At 39.8% G+C, this 22650-nt stretch overlaps 1 protein-coding gene across 1 annotated transcript; it reads right to left on the reverse strand.

The window, feature by feature from the left end:
• Positions 1-3033: 3033 nt before the first annotated feature.
• On the reverse strand, positions 3034-21363 carry ZRSR2 (zinc finger CCCH-type, RNA binding motif and serine/arginine rich 2). Its single transcript, XM_090264844.1, has 12 exons — positions 21313-21363; positions 21001-21166; positions 20622-20701; positions 18602-18686; positions 15284-15392; positions 14989-15075; positions 11947-11985; positions 11243-11361; positions 7899-8112; positions 5583-5638; positions 4726-4835; positions 3034-3549 (listed from the first exon to the last, which is right to left on the reverse strand). Exons 2-12 carry the CDS (start codon positions 21039-21041, stop codon positions 3053-3055), a joined length of 1437 nt encoding a protein of 478 aa, XP_090120970.1. The 5' UTR covers positions 21042-21166; positions 21313-21363; the 3' UTR covers positions 3034-3052.
• Between the last annotated feature and the right edge of the window lie 1287 nt (positions 21364-22650).

A 22650-nucleotide genomic window follows, 5' to 3' on the forward strand; every position in this document is an offset into this window, starting at 1 on the left:
TCTCTTTCCAAAAGCTTGTCAAACTATGGAGAGCTGCTAAAGGAAAAAGTTTAACTTTGTTTCTTCTTCAGTAACATGTTGAAAATTCAACTCCATTTGAATGTGGTGGTTGTTAAAAGCACACACATAATTCAAGTTCCTTAAAAAATAATGTGGATTCCATGCTGAGAGCTTATCTACACATTTATTTTCAATCAATAAATGCTGCTTTTAAAACCTGATGCACTTGACTTCTCTACTCTTTCTGAATGAGCAACTCTACTGCAGGTCATCAAAGGTATTCCAAATCAAGTGGGTCCCCTCCCCGCCCCGCCATGAACCGGAGGTGCCAGCACAGTCATCCATTGGACTGGTTTGGCCGACTCGTGTCTCATCAACAAATCAAAACTTAGTTAAGGGGCCTCCTGTTAACTACAGATGGGAAGTGTTATATTTAAGGAGGAGGAAACAACTACCATCAAATGAAGTTGCTAGTCTGCTGAGAAAAAAAAAAAAAGATTTAAAGAGCCTCCAACACACTGTTCTTGACTCACTGAGAACAGGCCTATGGGCTGCGGGCAATGTAGAGTTGGAATTTTTGAGCCATAAGTAGTAATCAGGTTGTAAGTTTAAAAACATCAATAAATTGAAGTTCAAGGTGGACATTTATCAGGATAATGAACCAGTCAGTGGTTTAAAAACTGCTGCATCCTTCCCTCCATAGCTCACTGCCCGTTAACGCTTGGGAAAGCCACCAGTATCATCGTAACCTTGAGCACAAGCTGGTCTTTCTCCTCCATGACATTTTCCCCTCCACAATCTACTACGCTACATATTCAGCTTTGAATAACTTGGCTGTATTTAGGAAAGTATCGAAAAATATTGAGTGCAACCAAGATTACTCTATCCAGCAAAGCTATCAGTTAGAATGGAAGGGCAGATGAAGTGCTTTCCAGACAAGGTGAAGCTAAAGGAGGTCATTGTCACCAAGCCATTATTATATGAAATGTCAAAGGAACTTTTAATTTAAGAAGATCAAAACTATGAACACTAAAATGATAACAAACTCACAACTATCAACAACTGAATCTAAAAAATAAAAACAAAACCCAACTAAGCACACCAGAATGGGAACAGAATCAGGTATGGGGATCATTTGGAGGGTTATCAGCTGGGAGGGGAAAGGGGGAGAAATGGGGAAATGGTGCAGGGACTAAGAAGCATAATCGGTTGATACAAAATAGAGGAAGTTAAGAATAATAGAGGAAAGGGAAAACCTGAAGAATTTACATGTATGACCCATGGGCATGAAGTAAGGCGGGAACTGCTGGAGGGAAAGGAGGTACTAGGTGGAAGGGGGCAAAGGGGCAAAATTGGGACAATTATAACAGTATAATCAATAAAATATACTTAAAAAAAATACTGAATTTAGTGATAATTATTTGGCATTAGTGAATCCTGTAGGTAATTACAGAAAATTTTTAGTCATTTTAGGGCATTTAAAGCCTGGAACAAATCCATTTTTAAAGTAAAATGTATTCTGGGCCACATACTTCCTTTTATAGGCTACTAATTAAAGGACTAATTTTCAACAGATATCACTCAGAAATTCCCATCTTGAAGAAATCTGTACTCCTATTTCAGATAACTTTACTATTTTGTGTACCTTTAAATCTTTATTTCCAAATCTCAAGTTGCCAAATTGCATACTCTGAAATTCAAGATCCCTAATATGTCAATGGAAAGGTCAGGAAGAAAATTAAAGATTTATGAGGAAGCATGACAGCATTTTTTATGATTTGAAATATAAGAACTATTTTACCTTAAGCTTTTTAAATAGAATGTTCTCTTAACGACTTCTTTAAAAAAATAAATCAGAATTGCTGTCACACTAGGCCTATTCAGTAGCAATGACCTGTATATAAAGAACTCTGCAATACATTATAAAAAAAATGAACACCCTAATGGGAAACCTCTAGCTGAGCAGGACTGCAAATATGAGGTAAGGAGGGAGAGGGGAAAATGGACTACCCTTTGCTACTTTAAAACCAAATTTTAAAGTAAAAAAGTTGTTCAGCTATTGCATGTAGAAAAATACAGTAGATTACTAATAAAGGACAAAAACCCAAATGTAATGGCCATAAATAGAGAAAAAGTGTTTGACTTAGCCAATGCATACAGAAACGAAGTTAAAACACACAAAATTTACCAAGTTGGCAAAGAGAAAAGTAACGTGGGGTGTAGGGATAGCAAAAGTTATTATTGATAATTTTTTTTTGTAGTTTTTCTTGGGGGCAATTTGGAAATACCTCAGTATTTTTATCTATTGACATAATTTATTCTAAGGAAATATGATCAGAAATGTATGAGAGTAAGGAAATCCACCACAGGATTGTTTGTTTATAGCACAGGATTCTTTAATAGTGTGAGGGTTAAAATAATTTAAAATCCAACAAGAGGGATATGGTTGAATAAATTAATAGATCCACACTATGCAATGAGCAAGAATAACATTAATAGGGTTTGAGGAAATATGACTATTCTGTGTGAGAAAAAGCATATTCAACTGCAGACCTTTCTGTGTAAAAAAAAAAAGGCACACACCCATAGGTAAAGAAAAAAAACCAAAAGTAATGCTCCAGTGTTACTGGTAATTTTTTTTTTTTGAGAGTGTGGAAGGGAGGGAGAATGAGAGGAAGAGAAATATTGATGTGGGAGAAACATAGATCGGTTGCCTCTTGTGCGCCCCTACCTGGGACCAGGCCCACAACCTAGGCATGCGCCCTGGCAACCTTTCAGTTTGCAAGAGGACGCCCAACCAACTGAGCCACACCGGTCAGGATGTAACTGGTTATCTTTAAGGGTTAGGATTACAAGTAACATTCATGTTATTTATACACTTTAGGTTTTCTAAAAGAAGCACATAAATTATCAGAGAATAGGAGTATTTTTAAGACTCGCAGATGACATAGGGTTCTGCCAGACTTGCTAATCCATTTAAGCTCAGAGCCCTCTATCCAGGTACACAGCAGCTATAATAAATAAGATATTCAATCGTTTCAAAACAAAAACTTTATTTGGATTTGGGACTATGAATAGTTCTGTCTCTACTTCCTGACCTTCTCCTTCCACGGCTCCTGGACCTAGTGGGTGTCGGGCTCCGGGTCCGGCTCCGGGTCCGGCTCCGGGTCCGGCTCCGACTTCGGCGACTTCGGCTCAGGCTGCCCCGGTCCCGGCTGCGGTCCCTTTTCCTTTCTCTACTTCGTGAACTGTGCCTTTCATGGCTTTTTGTCGTGTGTTTGTGAGATTTCTTCTCCCGGTAGCTACTTCTCCTTTTCCTCTCAGATTCCCCGTTCCTTTTGTAGGAACGGGATGGGCTGGGGCTTCTTCTCCTCCTGGACCTGCCATAGTACTCTCTCCTCTCTGAGTGCTTACCAAAGGAAGAGCCAGACCGATCTGGAGACAGGTAGATGTCCCTGTTAGCTTCCCAAAATTCATTGTTGGGGTTTCTGAACACGTGAAGGAAGTTGCAGTGTTTTCCTCTTGGGCACTGTTGTATTTCAAACAAACCTGCAATGGCACGGGGAGGAAACAGCATTTATTGCTGGCACAGACATCTCTCCAAAGAAGATACGCAAATGGCCAATAAAAAGGTCCTGAAAAAACGTTCAACGTCATTGGTTACTACAAAAAATAACCAAGCCGTTATTTTGAAAAAACAAAAACAAACAAACAAAAAAAACAAGTGAAATAGTTTCCTGCTTTGGGGGGGTCAGTCACTCTCAGAAGCACTGGATTGCCAGGAACTGAAAAAAGTCGCTGTCTTTGTAAAGAAAACAGTTCAATTTCTTTCAGTCCCCAAGCCTAAACTTAAGGTGTAATTGTTCTTTTGGTTTTCCAAAGCAAGGAATTCCAAATTCTTTTTTTTTTTTTCTCTCTCTTAAATACATGGTTTTAAGTGACAGCATCCATTAAGAACAGGCTGCCAAAGATTCAACTTTATAAATTACAGATTTTTAAATAAGACGTGTTAAGCAGGCAAGTGTAAAGCCAAATAAAGGGTCAGAGACGTGCCCCCCTAAGGCATGGACAGCTCCATCTCTTTGCTAACAGGTAGCTCAGCAATACGCTTTGGCTGAGCCCAGCCGACAGAGATCAAAAAGGAACGAGGCCCTCAAAATCGCTGGATATTCAAAGGCCTGACTCATTTCCTGATTCGGGGCCACCGCTGATGCGTCAGTCTGACTCAATGCACCCTCACCACATCCAACGGCCAGAACCAACCTACTGCACAAAAAAAGCACGTACTTCAGGTCAGACAGGGAAGGTTATAGGTAATGTTTTAGGTGACAAAGAGGACCAAAGGTTCATTAGGGATAAAGATGGGGAAAACAACATACAGTGTAGCTCAAGTGAGGGGAGCCAATGAACAGCAAGAAGCTCTGAAACTTCCCAGGCTTCCTAAAGGGTCAGATACAGAGCCGAGGACTGAGGATGAAAAGACTCAATTCTAGCTCCCACTGCCACCAATACATTGTGGCCTCCATCGTCTCATGTGTAAAGAAACCCACAAGGTCTGTCACAGATCTAAAATGTGACATCCTTTATATAATGATCTTGGTTCAACTACTCCATGAGGTAAAAGCTACGCTTCACTCCTTTAAAAGATTGTTTGTTTTTTTCACAAAAATGTCCTTTTATCTAAGTGTAGAACAACCGGGGGAAAATCATCATGTTGCATTTTACCACAAATTGCCATTTTCCACCGGGTCACCGGGCAGAATTCGCACTGGAGCTGCCGTCCTGCATACCATCGTCCGTTAAACAGAGAAAGGGCCGCTTGGCATTCTTCTTCCCTTTAAGTCACAAATTAAAGGACACACTTTACAGTAACACTCTAACATGTCGATTAATCCTGTTGTTAATTAATGCTTTAATCAGGTGATTGTAGGATCACCAAGCTCACTGCTTTTGTACTACTGAAAGAGTACTCATTAGAACATTTGAGTTCCTGAAGCTCACAATTTAGGAACTCTTTTTACTAACCCTCTGAGAGGTTCTGATGCATGGAAATTGGCTTGAGTCAAAACTGCCTAAATCAAAAGACTGGACCATTAAAAATGCAGAAATGGTTTCCATTGTCAGAGCCCGTTGTTTCTCAGCTAAGATTGCTATTCTTATTACGATAGTTCATTTAACCCATTAGCCAAGGTGCAGCCCAGGCAAAAAGCAGAACAAGCAGAAGTGGTACATTAACTGCACACTAAGCTTACTTGGAGCTTCAATTCCTGATTTATACTTCTCTGTTCTCTATTCTAGCTATCTCTTTCAGTTTGTATTTGAATTATTAAAATCATATTAAGTAGGAAAAAAAACAACCCTACATTATAAGATTCAAAACTATGTACTTATACAAAGAATGAAATCCAAATGTATTATTTTCAAATCCCTTCATATTTCTATATCAGCTCTTAATATGTATATTTTAAAAAATATCGTGCATATGAAAGCTATAAATTCAGTGGAAACAATCCCAGACCTCAACATGATCACAACACTATCCTGTGACAAAATGTGAAGACATTTATGTTCCGAATACTTACGACTGATACTGAACATACACATTGCCCCTCAGATGAGGTTCCAAGTTGCAGCTGACCTAAGGAGGAATGAAGAATTCCATCATTAAGAACAACAACAACTAAGGAAAAGAAGCCCGTCAGTCATCAAATGCAGCTTCTTCAGGTCAAAGTACCAAAAGCAGTTATCAATCAAAGAGTCTAAAATTGAGGTACTACCCCACTCTCCTATTTAAGGTATACTTCAGCACATAGCAGTACTGCAGACCCCAATTATCTTCTCCCTCTTCATTCAGATCCTCCCCCCTCCATAGATATGAAATGTTTCACATATGAATAAAAATACAGAGAACAGAAATCAGCCCATCCATATACCACCCAAATTTAAAACTAACCTTTTACCTTTTTGACTGAGAATGTTTAAATATGTAAAACATTAAAGATCCAATTGAAGCTCTTCCATCTTACTGTCCCTCCTCCATCACATACATGAGCACTACATCCTAAAGTTGGGTGTATCCTTCACATTCCAAACATAAATACACTTCACACACACACACACACACATCTACAGCCACACATACACACAAAATATACATACACATAAATATATGTCTACTCTGCATAGATGGGTATACTTTTTTATGCATACATATGCAAAGAAATATGTATATATGTTGACAATGTATAGCATTGCTTTGTACATTTTGAAATTTTACATACCTAGTATTTATACCACATTCTTTTTTCAAGATGCAATCCCATAAACTTAATGACTCATTTTAACTCCTGTATACTGGATATATCAAATTACCAAATTTATTTGTCTGCTCCTAATGACAGATATCCAAGGTGCTTCTAATGTTTCATCAACAACCAGTGCCGCAGCCAGCCCTGTGGAACAATTGTCTGTGGATGTTCAGATTTCTCCAGCGCGCGTGACCACATGCAGACTTGTAGGTCTACGACTTCACCAGGTCCTGACAAACTACTGCCCTCTGAAGTGGTTTTACTAACTCACACGTCCTTGCCCACTCCTGGTATTAAGAGAATTTATAATTCTTTACCTGATAGGTGTGAATAACGTCTCACTAACCGGTCTGGAGTTTTGAAAGTGGCTCCACCATTAAATTCATGAAAGGGGTCTAATGTAGGGACCCTGTGAGGGAAACCACTGATGTTGTCCAATCCCCTTACTTTTAGGATGACGAGAAGCTATGGAGAAGTAAGGTGACATGTTCCAGAACGCAGGCCTCACCAAACCGCACTAACATGGCACCATGTTGTATGTGGCCAGGCACTTATACTTTAGTGTTTATTGGTTGTGCTGAGAAGCAGTGTGAAGATAGAAGGCATATGCAACAGAGAAAAAAGGCAAAGGGGAAAGAAATCTTTTAAAGAATTTTAAAAACCTTGAAAACAGTAGAAAGAAGCATAACCTTGAATTTCATGACTTGCTGGTTAGTAGTTGCTCTGCTCTTGGCTGTTCCAACTGTCATTTCCAACGAGCAGAAAAAACACATTATTCCTATCTTTTTCCAAATTATGGGACATTTTCCCTGCCCGAACATAAAATAATCATGCGGGATTGGATCTGATCAAATCACAAAGTAGGAGGCTTCATTGTCATAGGAATCAACTACTGGGTCACATGAGCGGTGGCTATTGCATCTGACTTTAGTCTTGCCTTAAGGAATGTGTTAGAATAATTCTATGCGATCTGAACGCCTTTTACATCCTGTATGCTGCACCTTGGGAATACTATGTTCAGTACTGAAATTATCCAATGAATAAAAGCAATGTAAGAAAGGGGAATCAAGATCCCTAGGATAGTTCCAAAAGAAAGACCATGCACCTGGGGTAGTGCTTTCAACATAATGCAACAATGTAAGAAGAAACTCAGTAAGTGGAGTGGTGCTGACACTGTACACTGCAGCTCCAGATGAGACCCACTACAGACAGACAGATGGACGGAGGGAAGGCATTCTCCATCCTAGGTGGCCTCTAACTAACTGAATGCTGGGCCGGCTATCTGTAGGGATCTTCTGCAGAGAATTCACCGGCTGGAAGAGAATTCACCACAAAGCCACTGACGAGATCAAAGAGCCTTTCCCATCTAGTCCCCGGCACCCAGGAACGTTCATGCTAGTACATGAGTTCATGCAGTACCTCTACCAAGAGAAGGAAGTTACATTCACGAGTGGCTGGGCGGCCGACACTGGGCCAGGCCCTGTGCCATCGCACACGCCCACATCCAGGTGGACAGCCCTTGCTCTCTCGTCCCATCAGGTACTTCAGTAGGAAGTGAAGCCATCCCCTCTGCACACCGTGCGTGCCCACCTTGAACTGGATCACCCTGCCCACATTCTTGAACTCAGGGAGCACGTCCTCATAGAAGTCTAGGAACTGCTGGTAGGTCTCCTCTTCGCTGTACTCCAGGCTGGCGTCGGGGTCGTAGTCGTCCCGTCTGCACTGCTCCATTCCGAACGTTGTGAACATGCTTCTAATGAGCAGGGTGGGGCTCGATGTTGGGAAATTGTGCTTACGTGAACACCTGTGTATGAAGGACAAGTTTAAGTTCAGTAGTCCAATTGTTAGAAGTCACACATAAAGAGCTTGCTTTAACTTTGGAGATAGAGACTTGAGTAACCTGGCAGTTTCAACTAAACCGTAAAATAATAAAACCGATTCAGACATCAAATTTCAACACTTAAGAAAACTGTTCTAAGAATGACCAATATATTGACTCTCATTAAAATGTGAAGATGGAAATTATTTCCAACTTCATTTGCCGTTCAGATACCCTATGTGGGACTTGGGACAACAATGCAATCCTGCTTCTATACAATCCTCAACTAACGCAAGGCTTAGAGAACAGGGTAACCTAAGGGTTTTCAGCGAATGGAGTATTTCAGTCTCATGCATGTATAACATTTCATAGTTTTCATGGCATTTTTACATTTTCTTCCTCTGATCCTTGCAACCTGTTAGGGCAGTTGGGGCTAATATTTCCCCCGACTTTGCAAAGAAGGAAGCTAACGCCTAGAGAAGCACACTTACCCACGTCATGTGGCTGGTAGCTAAGAGAGGATCCAAGAGATCTGAGTTAACCTACAGTCTACTACGGCCTGTTCATTATATGGTAAATGTACTTAATTTTTATTTAATTGAACGAGGCTAACCAGTATGAAGAACGATTTTCTTTTCATAGCGTAAAATGGACCAGGCCATACCCGAGTAATTTTTAAGAAATCTTTCATATGAGTTTATTTTCTTATTTACTCCTTCTCCTAAAATAAAATAGGGAGAGTATGTAGTTCAAGATTCCAAACCATGAAAATTTTGATTCAGTTTCTAGTTTAAAAATTGATGAAGAAAGAAATTTTAGAAAAAAAAAAAAAAAAAGGTTGAAGAACTAGGCATGTGCTGGAAAAAATGGCCCTGAAATAACTAAATGGTTAACTCATACTCACTTTTCATGTCTGTAATATGTATCTGTACACCTAGTGAGATATCTGCACACAGTATGTCCTGCACCCACTGTGCCCAGCTCAGAAATGTGCAGTGTTCATTAATGTGACATTTTCTTTTTTCAAAGGACCTCCTGGATTATTGTCAGGGACCTTGTGATGAGATCCACCTTCTCCCACAGTGCAAAGAGCGAGGATTCAACCTGGCTGGCTGTGTTCGCAGTGAATCAGAATTTTACAAGTATGAAGCACATGCAGAATTAGACAAGAAACCAATTTAACAAAGTTAACACACTACTCACGGACTTATTACATCTGAATGAACTTGACTCTAAGTTCCCAGGGTGTCAAATGAGCGCTTGTGAGTTCTGAAACAGAGCCAAAGTCCCTGTCCAGGGAAAAATCCCCCCTTGGCCTGGAGATAGGCCATACAATCTGAGTATGTATACTCAAGGCCCGCCCTATAGCTCCTACTGAAGCCAGCTGAGAAGGTGAATCCAGAATCAGATGACCACAAATCTTAAAATTCAAGGAAATGGTAGAGATATATCAACAATGAGGAATCCCGCAAATGCAATCTGGTTCAACTACCCACACAAATGTGAACTCAGATTGAGTCTCTAGTCTTCCAAAGGTAATTCACTGTTCTTTTTTCCTTTTGTGGGGAGGTGTTTTACATCAATCATTACTATTTCTCAATGAAATTGACCATACATTTATAAAAGTACAAAGGGAAATAAAGTTTCATTAGTCCCCAGTTCCTCATGAGGAAGCTTTCACTATTGACTAGGTCCTATAAATCCCTTCACAGACCTTCTGGGCATATATAATTCTACTATAAAATATAAAAGGAGTTATATCCCCTACACTAGGGATTCTCTGTCCTGGGGCACCCTAAAAATACCTGAGGACATTTCAAAACTAAGGTTGCCCAAGTCTTAGAGACTCTGATTTACTCAATTTGAGGTAGGACGTATTATTTTTTTAAAGCTTTCTAGCTGATTCTAATGTGCATGTAGGGTCAAGGGCCACTGTTCTTAAAAAATGTAAAATGGTATTAAGGTTTAAATTTAAAAAGAAATAGAAGAGAAAGAGAAGGTTCATATTTTCAAAGAAAAAAATGAACTTACAGCATGGATAATTTTATAAATAAGATAAGCACAAGAGACAACATACAGTTTCTCACTGAATATGTATTAAATTGCCTATTCATATCCCTTTTTGGAATTAACAGGACACTAAGTTATGATTAGATCTTTGTTTCTGCGGAATGCACAGCAATAATTAGGTTTTGCCTCAGATGGATTCATTCACCATTATAAATTATTTACCTAACTTGAGTTATTCATTCATAAACAGGCCAAATTATTAAAATCACCACTGCCTGGCATATAGTAAGTATAAATAAATATTTGCTAAATGAGTAAGGACCTCAACGCTTAGTTTTCCACATGAATGTCTTGTTTCAGAAACACCAATGCAAAAGGAGCAGGGAACAAGAGCGTCTCAGAGAATGAGGGTAACGAAAACAAAACCACTCTGAGAGTCCTTGCCATTTGCCAGGCACTGTTCTACCTGCTTTCCCTGTATTCAGTCATTTCAGCCACACAACCCCTTTATAAGGAGGTACTATTTTTAATCCCCATTCTGAACAGGAGCGAACTAAGGCACAGAGAGCTTAAGTAACTTTCCCAAAGTGACACCACTAAAGCATGTTTTTTAACCTGGCATCTATTCCTGTGTCGGAGCTGACTGAGAATAAATCAGAATACTTTCCTTCCACTCGCTTGGATCCTGTCTTTCACAGCTATCCCTTCAGGCATGCCAATTTTTAAAACCCTCTTTTGTGCACAGTGTTTGCCATTCAAAAAATAAAGCCAGGCTGTTCCAGTCTCTTGAAATAGATGGTTTCCCTATCCAAGTTGTCCCACGTGGAATAATGCAGGCACAGGAAGAAAACAAAAAGCAAAAGGTCTGAACAAAGCTGTGGAAAGACTGCAAAGGAAGCCCTCCTCTACCCGAGACAGGCTGTGGGTGAGGGGTATGCAGGGAGCAGAGGACAGGAAGCCAGAGATCTGGAGAAGCAGCAAGAACACAGCAGACACCTGACTGTGAACACCTCAAACCCAAGCCCAAGCCACCCCCAAAAACAGAACTCCGAGATCTCAGCATTTTGAGGCACTTCATTCGGCCATGATAAGACAAATCAATTACCTTTCTCCGAATCTGCAAGCCCCTGTTTTACTGTAGAATGGACAATTAGCTCGATCTTTCTCCATTATCCTTAAGTCTGTGGGAGGTTCTGGGTTTTGCCACGTGGCAGCACTTTCCAACTGTTGAAAATAACCGTAACTTTACTGGTGGCGTAAAAATCCACGAAGAATTAAATGTTTAAAATGTATTCATATATCTTGGTCAAAAAAAAGGCAGGTTCTTTTGAGAATATACGCACTTTAGTTGTAATGTGCAATTGAGACTTTACAAACAACTGTGTTGAGACACGAGTTGAGTGTCTCTCTTGGCTCTCAAGTCCTTGCTCATTATCAGGCATCACTATGGCGACCAGGAGCAGTCACCAGGGCTTCCCTTTGCCCGTCCATTCTGAGAAGGGTCGAAAGACTTTAGTGAACCACCACTGAGAGAAATCAAGGTTACTCTGAAGCAGGTTAAATGGTCCATCTGTACCTTAAGGACTATAAACAAGTACAGCCCACAGGGGGGATTCGGTACCATTTGCTTTTGTTCATTGATAACTTTTGTGGCTCTTGTTGTTGCATAAACCACACAGCCGCAAATGTGACCCCAGATATTTCAGATGTGATCTAAATAGTCAACTGCAAAATTAACATTGCTGGAACTATTGTTGTTAAAGAGATGCTCATCAGTCTCAAGTTCTTAATGAAAGGTTGTGAAAATACCTCATTTTCGGCCTGCTCCAGCATCTTCTGCACAGCCTCCTACAAATGGTGCAAACATAGGACTAATGAACACCTGGAAGTCAGGTAAGTCACATCTGGTTCCTCTGGTTAAGAATCTCATGTGTAACAATTTTTAACAACCCACATATACAAACAGCTCAGTTTATAATTTGCTTTCTATAGCATAGATCTGAAAAGATTTCAAAGGATGTACAGTTGAGTTTTTATTCTACCAGAATATCTAGGGCTCAGAATATAAAATACTGAAAATATCATCTTATGAAAGTAACAATCACATTTAGTATATTTGAACATAGATATCATGTTCTAGTTTGTAAGATGAGGTATTATAAATATTGTAAAACACAATGCTAGCCCTGACTGGCGTGGCTCAGTGCACTGGTCATTGTCCCACAAAGTAAAAAGTCACTGGTTCAATTCCCAGTCAGGGCACATGCCTGGGTTGCAGGCCAGGTCCCAGGTTGGGGGTGTGTGAGAGGCAACTGATTGATGTTTTTCTTGTACATTGATGTTTCTCTCCTTCTCCTTCCCTTCCCTTCTCTCAGAAAATAAAACATTAAAACAAAAAACCATAATGCTAGTGGAAACACCATAAAAATTTAACAGATGCTAAAATATGACACGAATAGTAGTAATAAGGATGATGGAAAAATCTCAAACTTTTTGATAAGGCAAAGGAAGTCCTGCCATGTGCCAGTAGATTTGATCTCACTGGCATTTAAACGAGTTTTGGAATTATGGTCAACAGACTTCTCTTCCCTAGCCGCTTAAAGTATTACATAAAAGATTTGTCTGTCTAGCTGCTTACTTGATAACGCTACATGGTCAGGTAAGGGTCCTGGGTAACTTAAATGCTCAAATGAAAACTACTTCTTCCCTACTACTCACCCTTTTAAATGCCCTGTTTCAGTTCAAACTAAAAACCTCCAAGTGTATGACTTGAACTCCTCTCCCTTTCTATTCCCTCCCCATGCATTCACTTTACCAGTTAAGAGTCCTGTTAACTCTGCCTAAATACACCCAAAATCTATGTGCTTCTCTGTATTAGGCTCTACCCTCATTCAAAACACCACGTCCTAGCTGGAACAGCTGCCTTTTAAACGGTCACCTATTTTCACTCTTGCCTCCTTAGACACCACGCCCCCCCTCCCCCACTCAATCCCCCAGCTTCCTAAAAATCAGAATGATCTGTTAAAGGTAAAAATATAAATTAGATGAAGTGGCTCCCTGGTTAAAAACCCTTCAGTGGCTTCCCATTACATTTAACATAGAATCCAAATTCCTCTTTCCAATCCAGGAGGCCTTACGTGATCTGGTCCTGCCCACCATGATATCCTCCCCTGCCATTTTCTTCTTCAGTCTCTAGGATTAAGGCACCACGACCTTCTTTCAGCTCCATGCTCAGGCCTCTTCCCTCCACCTGGACCCCTTTTTCTCGCTGAGATATCTGCACTCAGATGTCAGCTCACATACATCAGCTCTTCAGAGAAGTCTTCCTTTACCCGACAAACTAAATAAGTACTTCCCTACCCCAGTCGCTGCATCACTTGACGCTGCTTTCTTTCTTTATAGCACTCGACATGATCTTATAGCACTTAAACCAGCCTTTTGGCTTACTTATCATCTGGCTCTCCCCTTTAGAAAACGAATTCAATGGCAGCAGGGACTGTCTTTTTTGATGCTGTATCTCCTACTACTAGAGAAGCATCTAGCACATAGCAGAAACATGTGCTAGATGTATAAAGGAATTGCATATCCCTTTATACAAGCTTAAAATCTACTTCATTTCATCCACTTCTCCTTAATGTCTCATCAGACCTCCTTTGAAACAAAAGCCTTAGCTTTTATCTAATGCCAGAAAGACCTCAATTGAAGAACATTCTACTGCTAATATGGGAACTAATTACTCTTTATTGAAAACGACAAGCTCCAAACAACTGTCCTGCCCCTATACACCTAGCGTGGTCTTGCCTTATCTGGAAAGCAGTGCTCAAATAAGGGTGTTTGAAAAACTTGCACTAGAATTCACTGATAGCCTAAAACATAAAAAACAAAGATCATAGAGACTGCATCTACCCCATCATGACTAGGATGTAAGTAAATGTCTCTTTCCCCATGAAAAAATGCTTAACTACCCAATTTCACACTATTCAAACTCAGTAATATAAAGAAAAGATACATCTTGATGAATGAGTCAAGGAAATATGAGCTGTGATATGTTTGAAATAAATACCTTGTTAGGGAACAGCAACAAATATACCAAACCAATCTTCAAAAAGAATGCTGACGGTATAGGACATACGTACACATAACCTTAAACGAGGAACTATGTGTTAGCTACAATTTTGTTATAGCCCAAGCTGGAAAGGAAGTCGAGATTTAACAACAAAAAAACTCTCCTAATTCCTCAATATTAGAGTCCCTGATTTCTTTCAATCAACTAACTCCTGCTGACAGGTCATGAGAAGTTAACTCTCACAAATTAAATAAATGTGGAAACTATACAAAATATTATTCTCTAGGTCCACCCATACACAACAGAACCTCAGAAAAACACCATTTGCTCGAGAGGAGCACAGAGTGTAAAGCAGAGGCCAGCTGCCTGTTTTTGTAAAGAAAAGACTGACGTTTTATTGGAACACAGCAACGACCATTCATTTAGATTATCCATGACGACTTTCACCGCACAGTGGCAGAGCTGGGTGTTTGCAACAGAGTCTGTGTAAAATGTTTACGCTCTGGCCCTTTACAGGAACACTTTGCCAATCCTTGGTATAAAGGGTAAGATGGGCAAAGCTGAATAAAACCCTTAATTTAAGGTCCACCACTGCACACATGAAGAGCACCAGAAGGGAACTCTAGTGCATACTTGCCTAAAAACATGACTCTCTCTAGACCAAAAAAAAAACAAAACAGCCCAAGGCCTGCAATGCCTACAGCTTATTCTTCAGCCCCATCACTTGCCACATCTGCTCGCTAAGAGGATATGCAGTGCGTTTATCCTCCTGTGACAGGAATCACCTCTCTTTCTCTCTTCTCCTGTAGCTTCTGCGCCTCCTCTTCTTTCTCTTTTCTCTGCTGTTCTTCCCATTCTTCCTTTAACTTTCTCTTTACAGGGGGCAAAAAAAAAAAAAGAAGGAAAAGTAATATTTTTTTCAGGCTCTTTAAAACATTTAACATACAGGGCAAATAAGTGAAAAACTTCAACAACATGGGTAAAATCGATGATGCCCATTTTTTTAAAGTTCAAGATACATAACTCTTAATGAGTTTTGGTTAACTAGGTAGTTAACTGGTTATCTGATTAAGACTGTACCTCCTGTTCTTCATGCCGTTTTCTAGCTGCCTCTTCCCTTTCCTTCTTTATTCTGAAGTCTTCTTGTGCCTTCTGCTCCCGCAGCAACCATTCCTCATGTAACTTTTGCCTATTCATGTGATAATGGATTCAAATGAGATGGGAATTAAATCTACAAATGCACATAAACACAATAGTAAAAATGACATGTTGGGGAATGACTAAACTATGATGAAAGACGTATTCTATAAAGCAGCTAAGTGGGAGTAAGAGGGTCAGAAGATATGAGTAATGATCTTAGAAAAGCACTACATTTCAGCAACTATCTTCCCAAAGGGCAATAGCTTAAAATCACTACTTCTACATTTCGTATCTGACATCTTTTACCTACAACGGAGACGCTACAATATTCCCTGTAGGTTGACCACAGTGATATTTAGGTGCCAATAAAGTGAGTACCAAGTTTCAAAGCCACATCTAGCTTTTCACATTCATAAATTATTGCCCTTCTATTCTGTGCATTTTTAAAATGTCAATTACAAGATTGCAGCACTAGGAAAAACTGGCATCTTCTGCCATAAACCTTTGGACTGCTATTTATACACTTAAGAGACTCCTGTGGTTTGCCCTAAGCACTAAAACTGCTGAAAGAAGAAAAATAAAACTACATCGTCACCTTGTCTTTAAAGTAAAGAAAGCTACAAATTCTAAGATGACAAGAAGCTATAACAATAAACCCGCAGGTGTCTAGTTCATTTCTTAAAAATGACCAATTATAAAGAGTGATGATATCTGACAATGGTGTCCTGGATCTCTAATACCTCAAGGTTCTAGTTTAAAGATGGGTGACATTTCAAAAGTTTATTAGCCAATTGGATGTTTAGACCCTAGGTTGCATTTTCTCACTGAATCTGCAAATGAAAATGAAGTATAAGAAATTGTTCTGTATCTCTTCAGTAACATTAGGAGTTAAATAAGATTTTATGCCTAGCCTGGAGACCTAACCACAATTTCAAATACTCTATGGGGAAAATATATTCCATTTCCAACTGCAGATTCTAGGAACACATGTTTTAGTCATGGTAGAGACTAGCATATTGCAAATGTCAAAAGTTATACATGAATTTGAGATGGTGCAGGCAGTCGGTGCCCCCAACCGTCACATTGTTCAATGGGTCAGTTGTGTAACTCATCATAACAGAAATCTATAATAATAAGAACTGGAGTTATCAAAGCACCTCCTGTCTGCTAACACTATGTTAAGCACTGTGCACCCACCACCTCCTCTAATTCACCTGAATCTACAAGGTAGGTGCTATGATTGGCTTATCTCCATATTTAAGGCAAGAAAATTGAAGCCTAGAGAGATTAAGCAACTTGAACATAGCTAGTAAGTAGCAGGGCCGGGATTGGAATCCATTCCATGTTCCCAATCACTATTACATTTTTTTCTTTTTGGCATTTTGATAATTTCAGCTATTTATGTGCTTAGGTAGATAAGTTAATTAAAAGGAGCAACATTTCCAGTGAACACACTGAATAGCTAGAGTGTCTATAAAGTTTCCTCTTTAAAAATTGTATTTCTTATTATGGCAAAATATACATACTATAAAATTTACCATTTTTAAGTGCATAAGTGAGTAGCATTAAGCACATTCCCATTATTGAGTTTAACTTAAAAAAATAAAAACTAAAAACTACCCTGTAAAAAATACTGAGAGAGCGCCCTGGCTGCTGTGGCTCAGTGGATTGAGCGTCGGCCTGCGAGCCAAGTGTCGCTGGTTCAATTCCCAGTCAGGGCACATGACTAGGTTGCACGTCAGGTCCCCAGTTGGGGGCGCGAGTGAGAGACAACCACACAGTGATGTTTCTCTCCCTCTCTTTCTCCTTTCCCCTCTCTCTAAAAATAAAAAAATAAGTAAACAAACAAACAAATAAATTATTTAAAAAAAAACACAGACTATTTCTTTTATCTTAGGGTAGGGGAGGCCTTTTTAAGCCATACAGCAAGGCCAGATACCATGATGAAAGCTGATGACATGAAAATCAAGTTGTGGTAATTAATGCTATAAGCCAAGTTAGGCCTGAGGACAAACTAGAAACAATATACATGACACATGTAACAGATAAAGAAGTAATGTCCTTAATCAAGTGATAAGATTGTTACAATAAACTTAAAAAACAAAAAAAAAAATCCCCAAAGAGGATGATGGAAGACTTGAGCAATCTACAAACAGGTAATAAAGTACATAAGGAGACAGTTCTCTCTACTAATGAAGAAATGTACATTGGAAACTTTTGACTATAGGAGTTTATAAAATTGATAATACCTTGTGTGAGTGAAGGAATAGGGACATGAGCACCTTGATTCACTGTTCAAGAGCTGCAGACTACAAACTGGGATGCCCTTCCTACCTGTCCGTCTACTGTACATGTAGTTATCTGACACCAACCATTTCATTTCTAGGCATTTTCCTAAGGAAATAATAGGACAGTTACCAAGGATACATAGTCATGGATGGCCACTGCAACTTTTTATATAAGAGTAAAAACCCTGAATGTAAATTAATTAGTGACACAGTGTTACTTAATAGTAACCTAAATGTCCGTAAGTAAACTATAAATTATGTATGAGGAATTATGCTACATCTATACAATGGATACTATTTTGCCATTGAAATGGTTGAATTAAATCTCTGCATCAACAATGAAATAATGGCCTATATATTTATCAAAAAAAGCAATTTATAGAAACATATGTACACCATCCTATTACAGAAATAATATGCACAGTACAGGTTAATTGACAAAGGTAGTTGAGAACTTTAAGGGGGTGAGGGGATCACTAAGAGCATCAATAACTCCAATCTACCCTGTTTTTCCTTTTATCCCCATTGCTTTATCCTGTCTCTAGTGGACCAGTTTTGAATGAAAAAAAAAGGAGATGCTAACAAAGGCTGCAGTTAAACTCACTGCTCCTTCCATTCTAAATATCTTTAAGCATTGCCACTACACTTTTTTACATTCTTAACAGTGACTATATTTGAGTGTGTTGAATTCATTAAACCCCTTTCACTTTTTGCACTTCTTAATTCTTTGGATTTTTTTCAAAAACATTTATGAATTAGCAAAATCAATGAAAAATATTTCCACTTTAAAAAAAAAAAGGGAACATCTAGTTTTAGCCTTTCAGCTAGAAACTGAAATAGTTTATCCAAGGTATTTTCTAAGTCCTATTTTGGACAAGATTTTATAAAGAAGACCCATATTCATTACTAAAGACCTAATATTCAAATCAAATAACTGGCTTCACGAGAAAGTGCTTCAGTCAGTGCTGACCTCTGTATCTCCAACAACTTCTCTTCTTCTAGTTGCTGTTCAATAATAGTTTCCTCCTCTTCCTCCTCCTTCTTCTGTGAGAGTTCTGAGGGAATTTAAATGATTTATTAAACTATCTAAGTATTACAAAACCTTAGTCAATACTTCAGGGAAAAATAACAGGTACATTTGTGGTATGATCCTGTTTTAAAGACTTTCTAAAAGGCTCCAACTGCCCGAATCGGGTACAATGTCAGTGAGCACCAAAAAGAACAATACTGGTAGTTGGTGATACATGCCACTATATATGGAATCCCACGAGTTTTACAACTTGCTGACAGGGCAGCTCATTTCAGTTTAAGTAGAACTTGGCCTACTAGAGACTACCTGTAATTAAAGGTTGATATTCCAGAAGTTTCTACCAATTATTTGTCAATTCGCTCTTATAGCAGTTCTTTAGAATATCTCTGTATTCTAGCCTTCTGGGTAATGTTTACCTATCCAATGTGTTCTACAATGAACAGCAGTTTGCTAGGCTACAGTATTCATGAAGAACGACTAAGTACAGAACTATGAAGTTGGAGTGGACAGAAGTGGAGCAGTAATCCAGAGACAAGTCCTACCATTAATATAATCCTGAACAGACCTGTGATTTGCATCCTTCAACTGACCAAACTGCCAAAGGACATGATACACCTGCCTTTCCACAAGGCTCACTCCGAACACACTTCACAAAGTCAAAGGGGAAAAAAAAAATCAATGCAATATAAACAAAAGTTATAGAATTTAAAACAGAAAGAAAATAGAGGTTTAAAGTGTTAGAAGAAAACAGGTTAATTGACAAAGGTAGTTGAGAACTTTAAGGGGGTGAGGGGATCACTAAGAGCATCAATAACTCCAATGTACCCTGTTTTTTCTTTTATCCCCAATGCTTTATCCTGTCTCTACTGGACCAGTTTTGAATGAAAAAAAAAAAAAGGAGATGCTAACAAAGGCTGCAGTTAAACTCACTGCTCCTTCCATTCTAAATATCTTTAAGCATTGCCACTAAAATAATTACTAGGCATCTCCAATGGTAAATAAAACCTTTATCGCTACGTTTGTCAAGGCCTGAGAATCCTGATACTTGAGGTCATGGTCTGTGGACTTCAAGAATTGTCAGGATAACTTAATAAGCATATTCCGGATAATCTAGATAGCAATTATTATAGCGCATTACTCCAGGGTGACTTCAGCGCTTCCATCTGCATTGATAACTACTATCTAATTTTATAACTAAGTTAGTAGTACTAATTTCATTCTATTAAACAGGCAGGCTCAATATATAAATGTTAGATCGTGTCATGTGAAGGACAAGTGACCCCATGGCCAGTACAGATGAAGCATTTTGACAGAAAATTTTAAAAAGTGGTAAATAGCCACACGGCAATAGTAGTAGGAGGAGCAAGTCAAACTCCCGTCAGTACCGTGTTCATGCTGTGAGCATCTGTCTGCCAACATCTGTAACACCATATTGATGTAGATTTGATTTTTACCGGATATGTAATTTCACTTGCTTTTGTAGTTTGTAAATGCATTGTTTTATAGTTAAGTAACCGTTTCATAACTAGCTTTATGCTTATGCTTCAATAGCGTATTAATAATAAAGTCTACAAGGGGTGTCTGATTACTCAAGTTTGACAGAAGCTTGCAAATGTCTAAAGTCCTCAACTCCTGCTGGTTTCACAAAGAAAAGTGTTCACCGAATACTTACTATGTGCAAGGGCTGTACTAGCTGCTGTGATTCGTGATGCCTGCACCTGTAATATTAGATAGTTCATAAATACTTACAATCAGTGGGTGACGAGGCATCATGCCTTTCTCCCCCTTTGGGATGGCAACATCGCTCCCGACATGCGTCTAACATAACTTTACTTAGGAGACAGTAGTCACACGGATTCTTACCAGATACAGTAACTGGCGGACTTCTCACATTGGCGCAAGTTAGGACGGGAGTTGGGGAAAACCATTTCATACACAGAAAACAGGAGGAGTCGGTTACCTGAGTCCCTCAGTCGGGCGAGCTCCTGACGTCGTTTCTTTCGTTTCTCCTTCTTCAGGGCGGCCCTGTGTTTTTTGTGGCTGGAAAAAGGAGACATCCGGCGTAAGTGGCCGCCCCTGCAGCGCTGCCTGCCTGAGCTCCGCTCTCATCAGCGCCCAGTAACAGGAAATCGCTACAGTGTTTTGATTACAGAACAAGTATTAACCAACCCTCGCACTTGCGCGCCCGGAAAGCAGGTCTCCCTGACTCCCTGAGCCCATGGACGTCCGTGATAGTTCGGATTGCGTCCCGGGTGGGGATCGAGCTGCCGCGGTGGCTCGTTTGTTTGGCTTAGGTCCCTTTTCCATCCTGCCTGCTCACCTCCCTCAGCTCAATTTACCTCAGTTTCTCCGGCAACATCACCGACTCGGGCGCCGCCATCTTGACAGCGCCACCACGCCCACAAGAGCAGGCCGGAAAAGGCGGGCTTACGAGAGTGCAGCTGTGAGCAATCGGAGGCGCCGCTGTACGCAGGCGCAGTCTCTCGGAAGGGCGGGGCAGAGTACCTGTCCGCAGAAAGACCAAAGACACAAAACGAGAGGTTTCCGTAGGGGGCTCGTCTGCAGAAACCCGGCACAAATAAACGTCTCCTTCTCGAAAATCTGTAACCCGCCCTGGAAGTACTTCTTCCCTCGTAGCGCTTCCGCAGTACCTTATCCCCAGTGCTCTCTACACCACAGAGGAACGTCTGGTAGCCAGGAGGTTAAATTCACACTCCTCTTTCCCTCATCCTCCATTCGCAACGCCTCACTGCACCTATAGCAGCTCCCCTTGCTTCCGGGCCCGACTTCGCTAGGCTCCGCCTCCTTCCACGATTCCACCTATCAGAGCCTCAGACAAAGGCTCAGTCTCAACCTCTTCCGTTCACAACTGTCGGTTCTTCAAATGAACTTAACTTCCTGGTCTAGCTTTGTTCTCTGCTTCAAATCAAGATTATTGAGCTACCCGATTACTGAACTGCCCCTGCTTCCCCAAGTTCCTCCTTGGAATCATTCAACAGAAGCCCAAACTCTGCCTAAAGCCTGGCCTTCCTCCCCCCTTACAGAGCTACTTGGAGTAACACACCTGCAAGTTGGTATGTTCAGCTCAGTACATCAGTAACTAGAAACATAGACTTTGGACTTGGATAGACTAGAAAACTCAAGCTGTGGCTCTCTGATCTTGAGTAAATTTCTTAATGTACAGCCCCCACTTTGCTCATCTGTAAAATTGAGAGAGTAACAATAGTTCCCAAAGGGATGCTTCATGTTGGCATAGTGTCTGGCAGTAGCTACTGTCTCTGACACATTCGTTGTTATATCATCATTGTGAAGACTTCCTGAGCCCCTCAAGAATGGGTTAGGTATTCACCTTGCCTGAGCTCCCAGCCTAGGTATTTCACCTTTCATAACACGTATCACACTATATTGCACTTCGTTGCTTTCAAAATTCTGCTTCTTGTGCCAAATCTTAAACTCCTTGAAGGTATAAACTTCGCAGTTATATTCCCAAACTAGAGAATGCCCTGAGTGGCACAGAATGTAGCTGCACAAATCACCCGTGGATTCTGTTTCATGTATATTTCAGTTTATGCCTCTCCTATGAGAAAATGCATAAATTTTCATTTTATATTGTCAGCAGGAAATACCTGATTATCTAAAAAAGAAAATATTTTACTTATATAAATGATATAGTAGATAATGCTGTTACCGAAGTCTTAGTTATTATAAAGTGACCAAAGAATAATCCATAAATGTATTTTTGTTTACTGCAAGCATAAAAGGTTAGCAAGAAAAAATGTCTACTTTCTAAATGCCAGGTCTGGACTCTCAATTAGATTTCTTGCTCTAGTAGGGCAATGGTATTAGGATTCATTCACTGGTCAATGCAGAAATCCTCAGGAAAGAATATTTCATTCCTTACCTACTATTAATTTCACTATTAGAGTTATTCAAATACATAAAATGGGCTCTCGAGTCTGTCCAATCCTCATTGCTATGCCAAGAGCCTT

The sequence above is a fragment of the Furipterus horrens genome, unplaced genomic scaffold (assembly GCF_987537825.1).
Source record: "Furipterus horrens unplaced genomic scaffold, mFurHor1.1.pri manual_scaffold_17, whole genome shotgun sequence".
In the NCBI taxonomy this organism is placed as follows: domain Eukaryota; kingdom Metazoa; phylum Chordata; class Mammalia; order Chiroptera; family Furipteridae; genus Furipterus; species Furipterus horrens.

Excerpts from the sequence above, each read along its gene's own strand:
- ZRSR2 (XM_090264844.1), bottom strand. The coding sequence starts at position 21,041 with ATGGCGGCGCCCGAGTCGGTGATGTTGCCGGAGAAACTGAG. Across the intron at positions 15,393-18,601 it reads AAGTTGTTGGAGATACAGAG|GCAAAAGTTACATGAGGAAT; the intron begins GTCAGCACTGAC and ends TCACATGAATAG. Across the intron at positions 3,550-4,725 it reads GTGGAAAATGGCAATTTGTG|GTTTGTTTGAAATACAACAG; the intron begins GTAAAATGCAAC and ends GTGCCATTGCAG.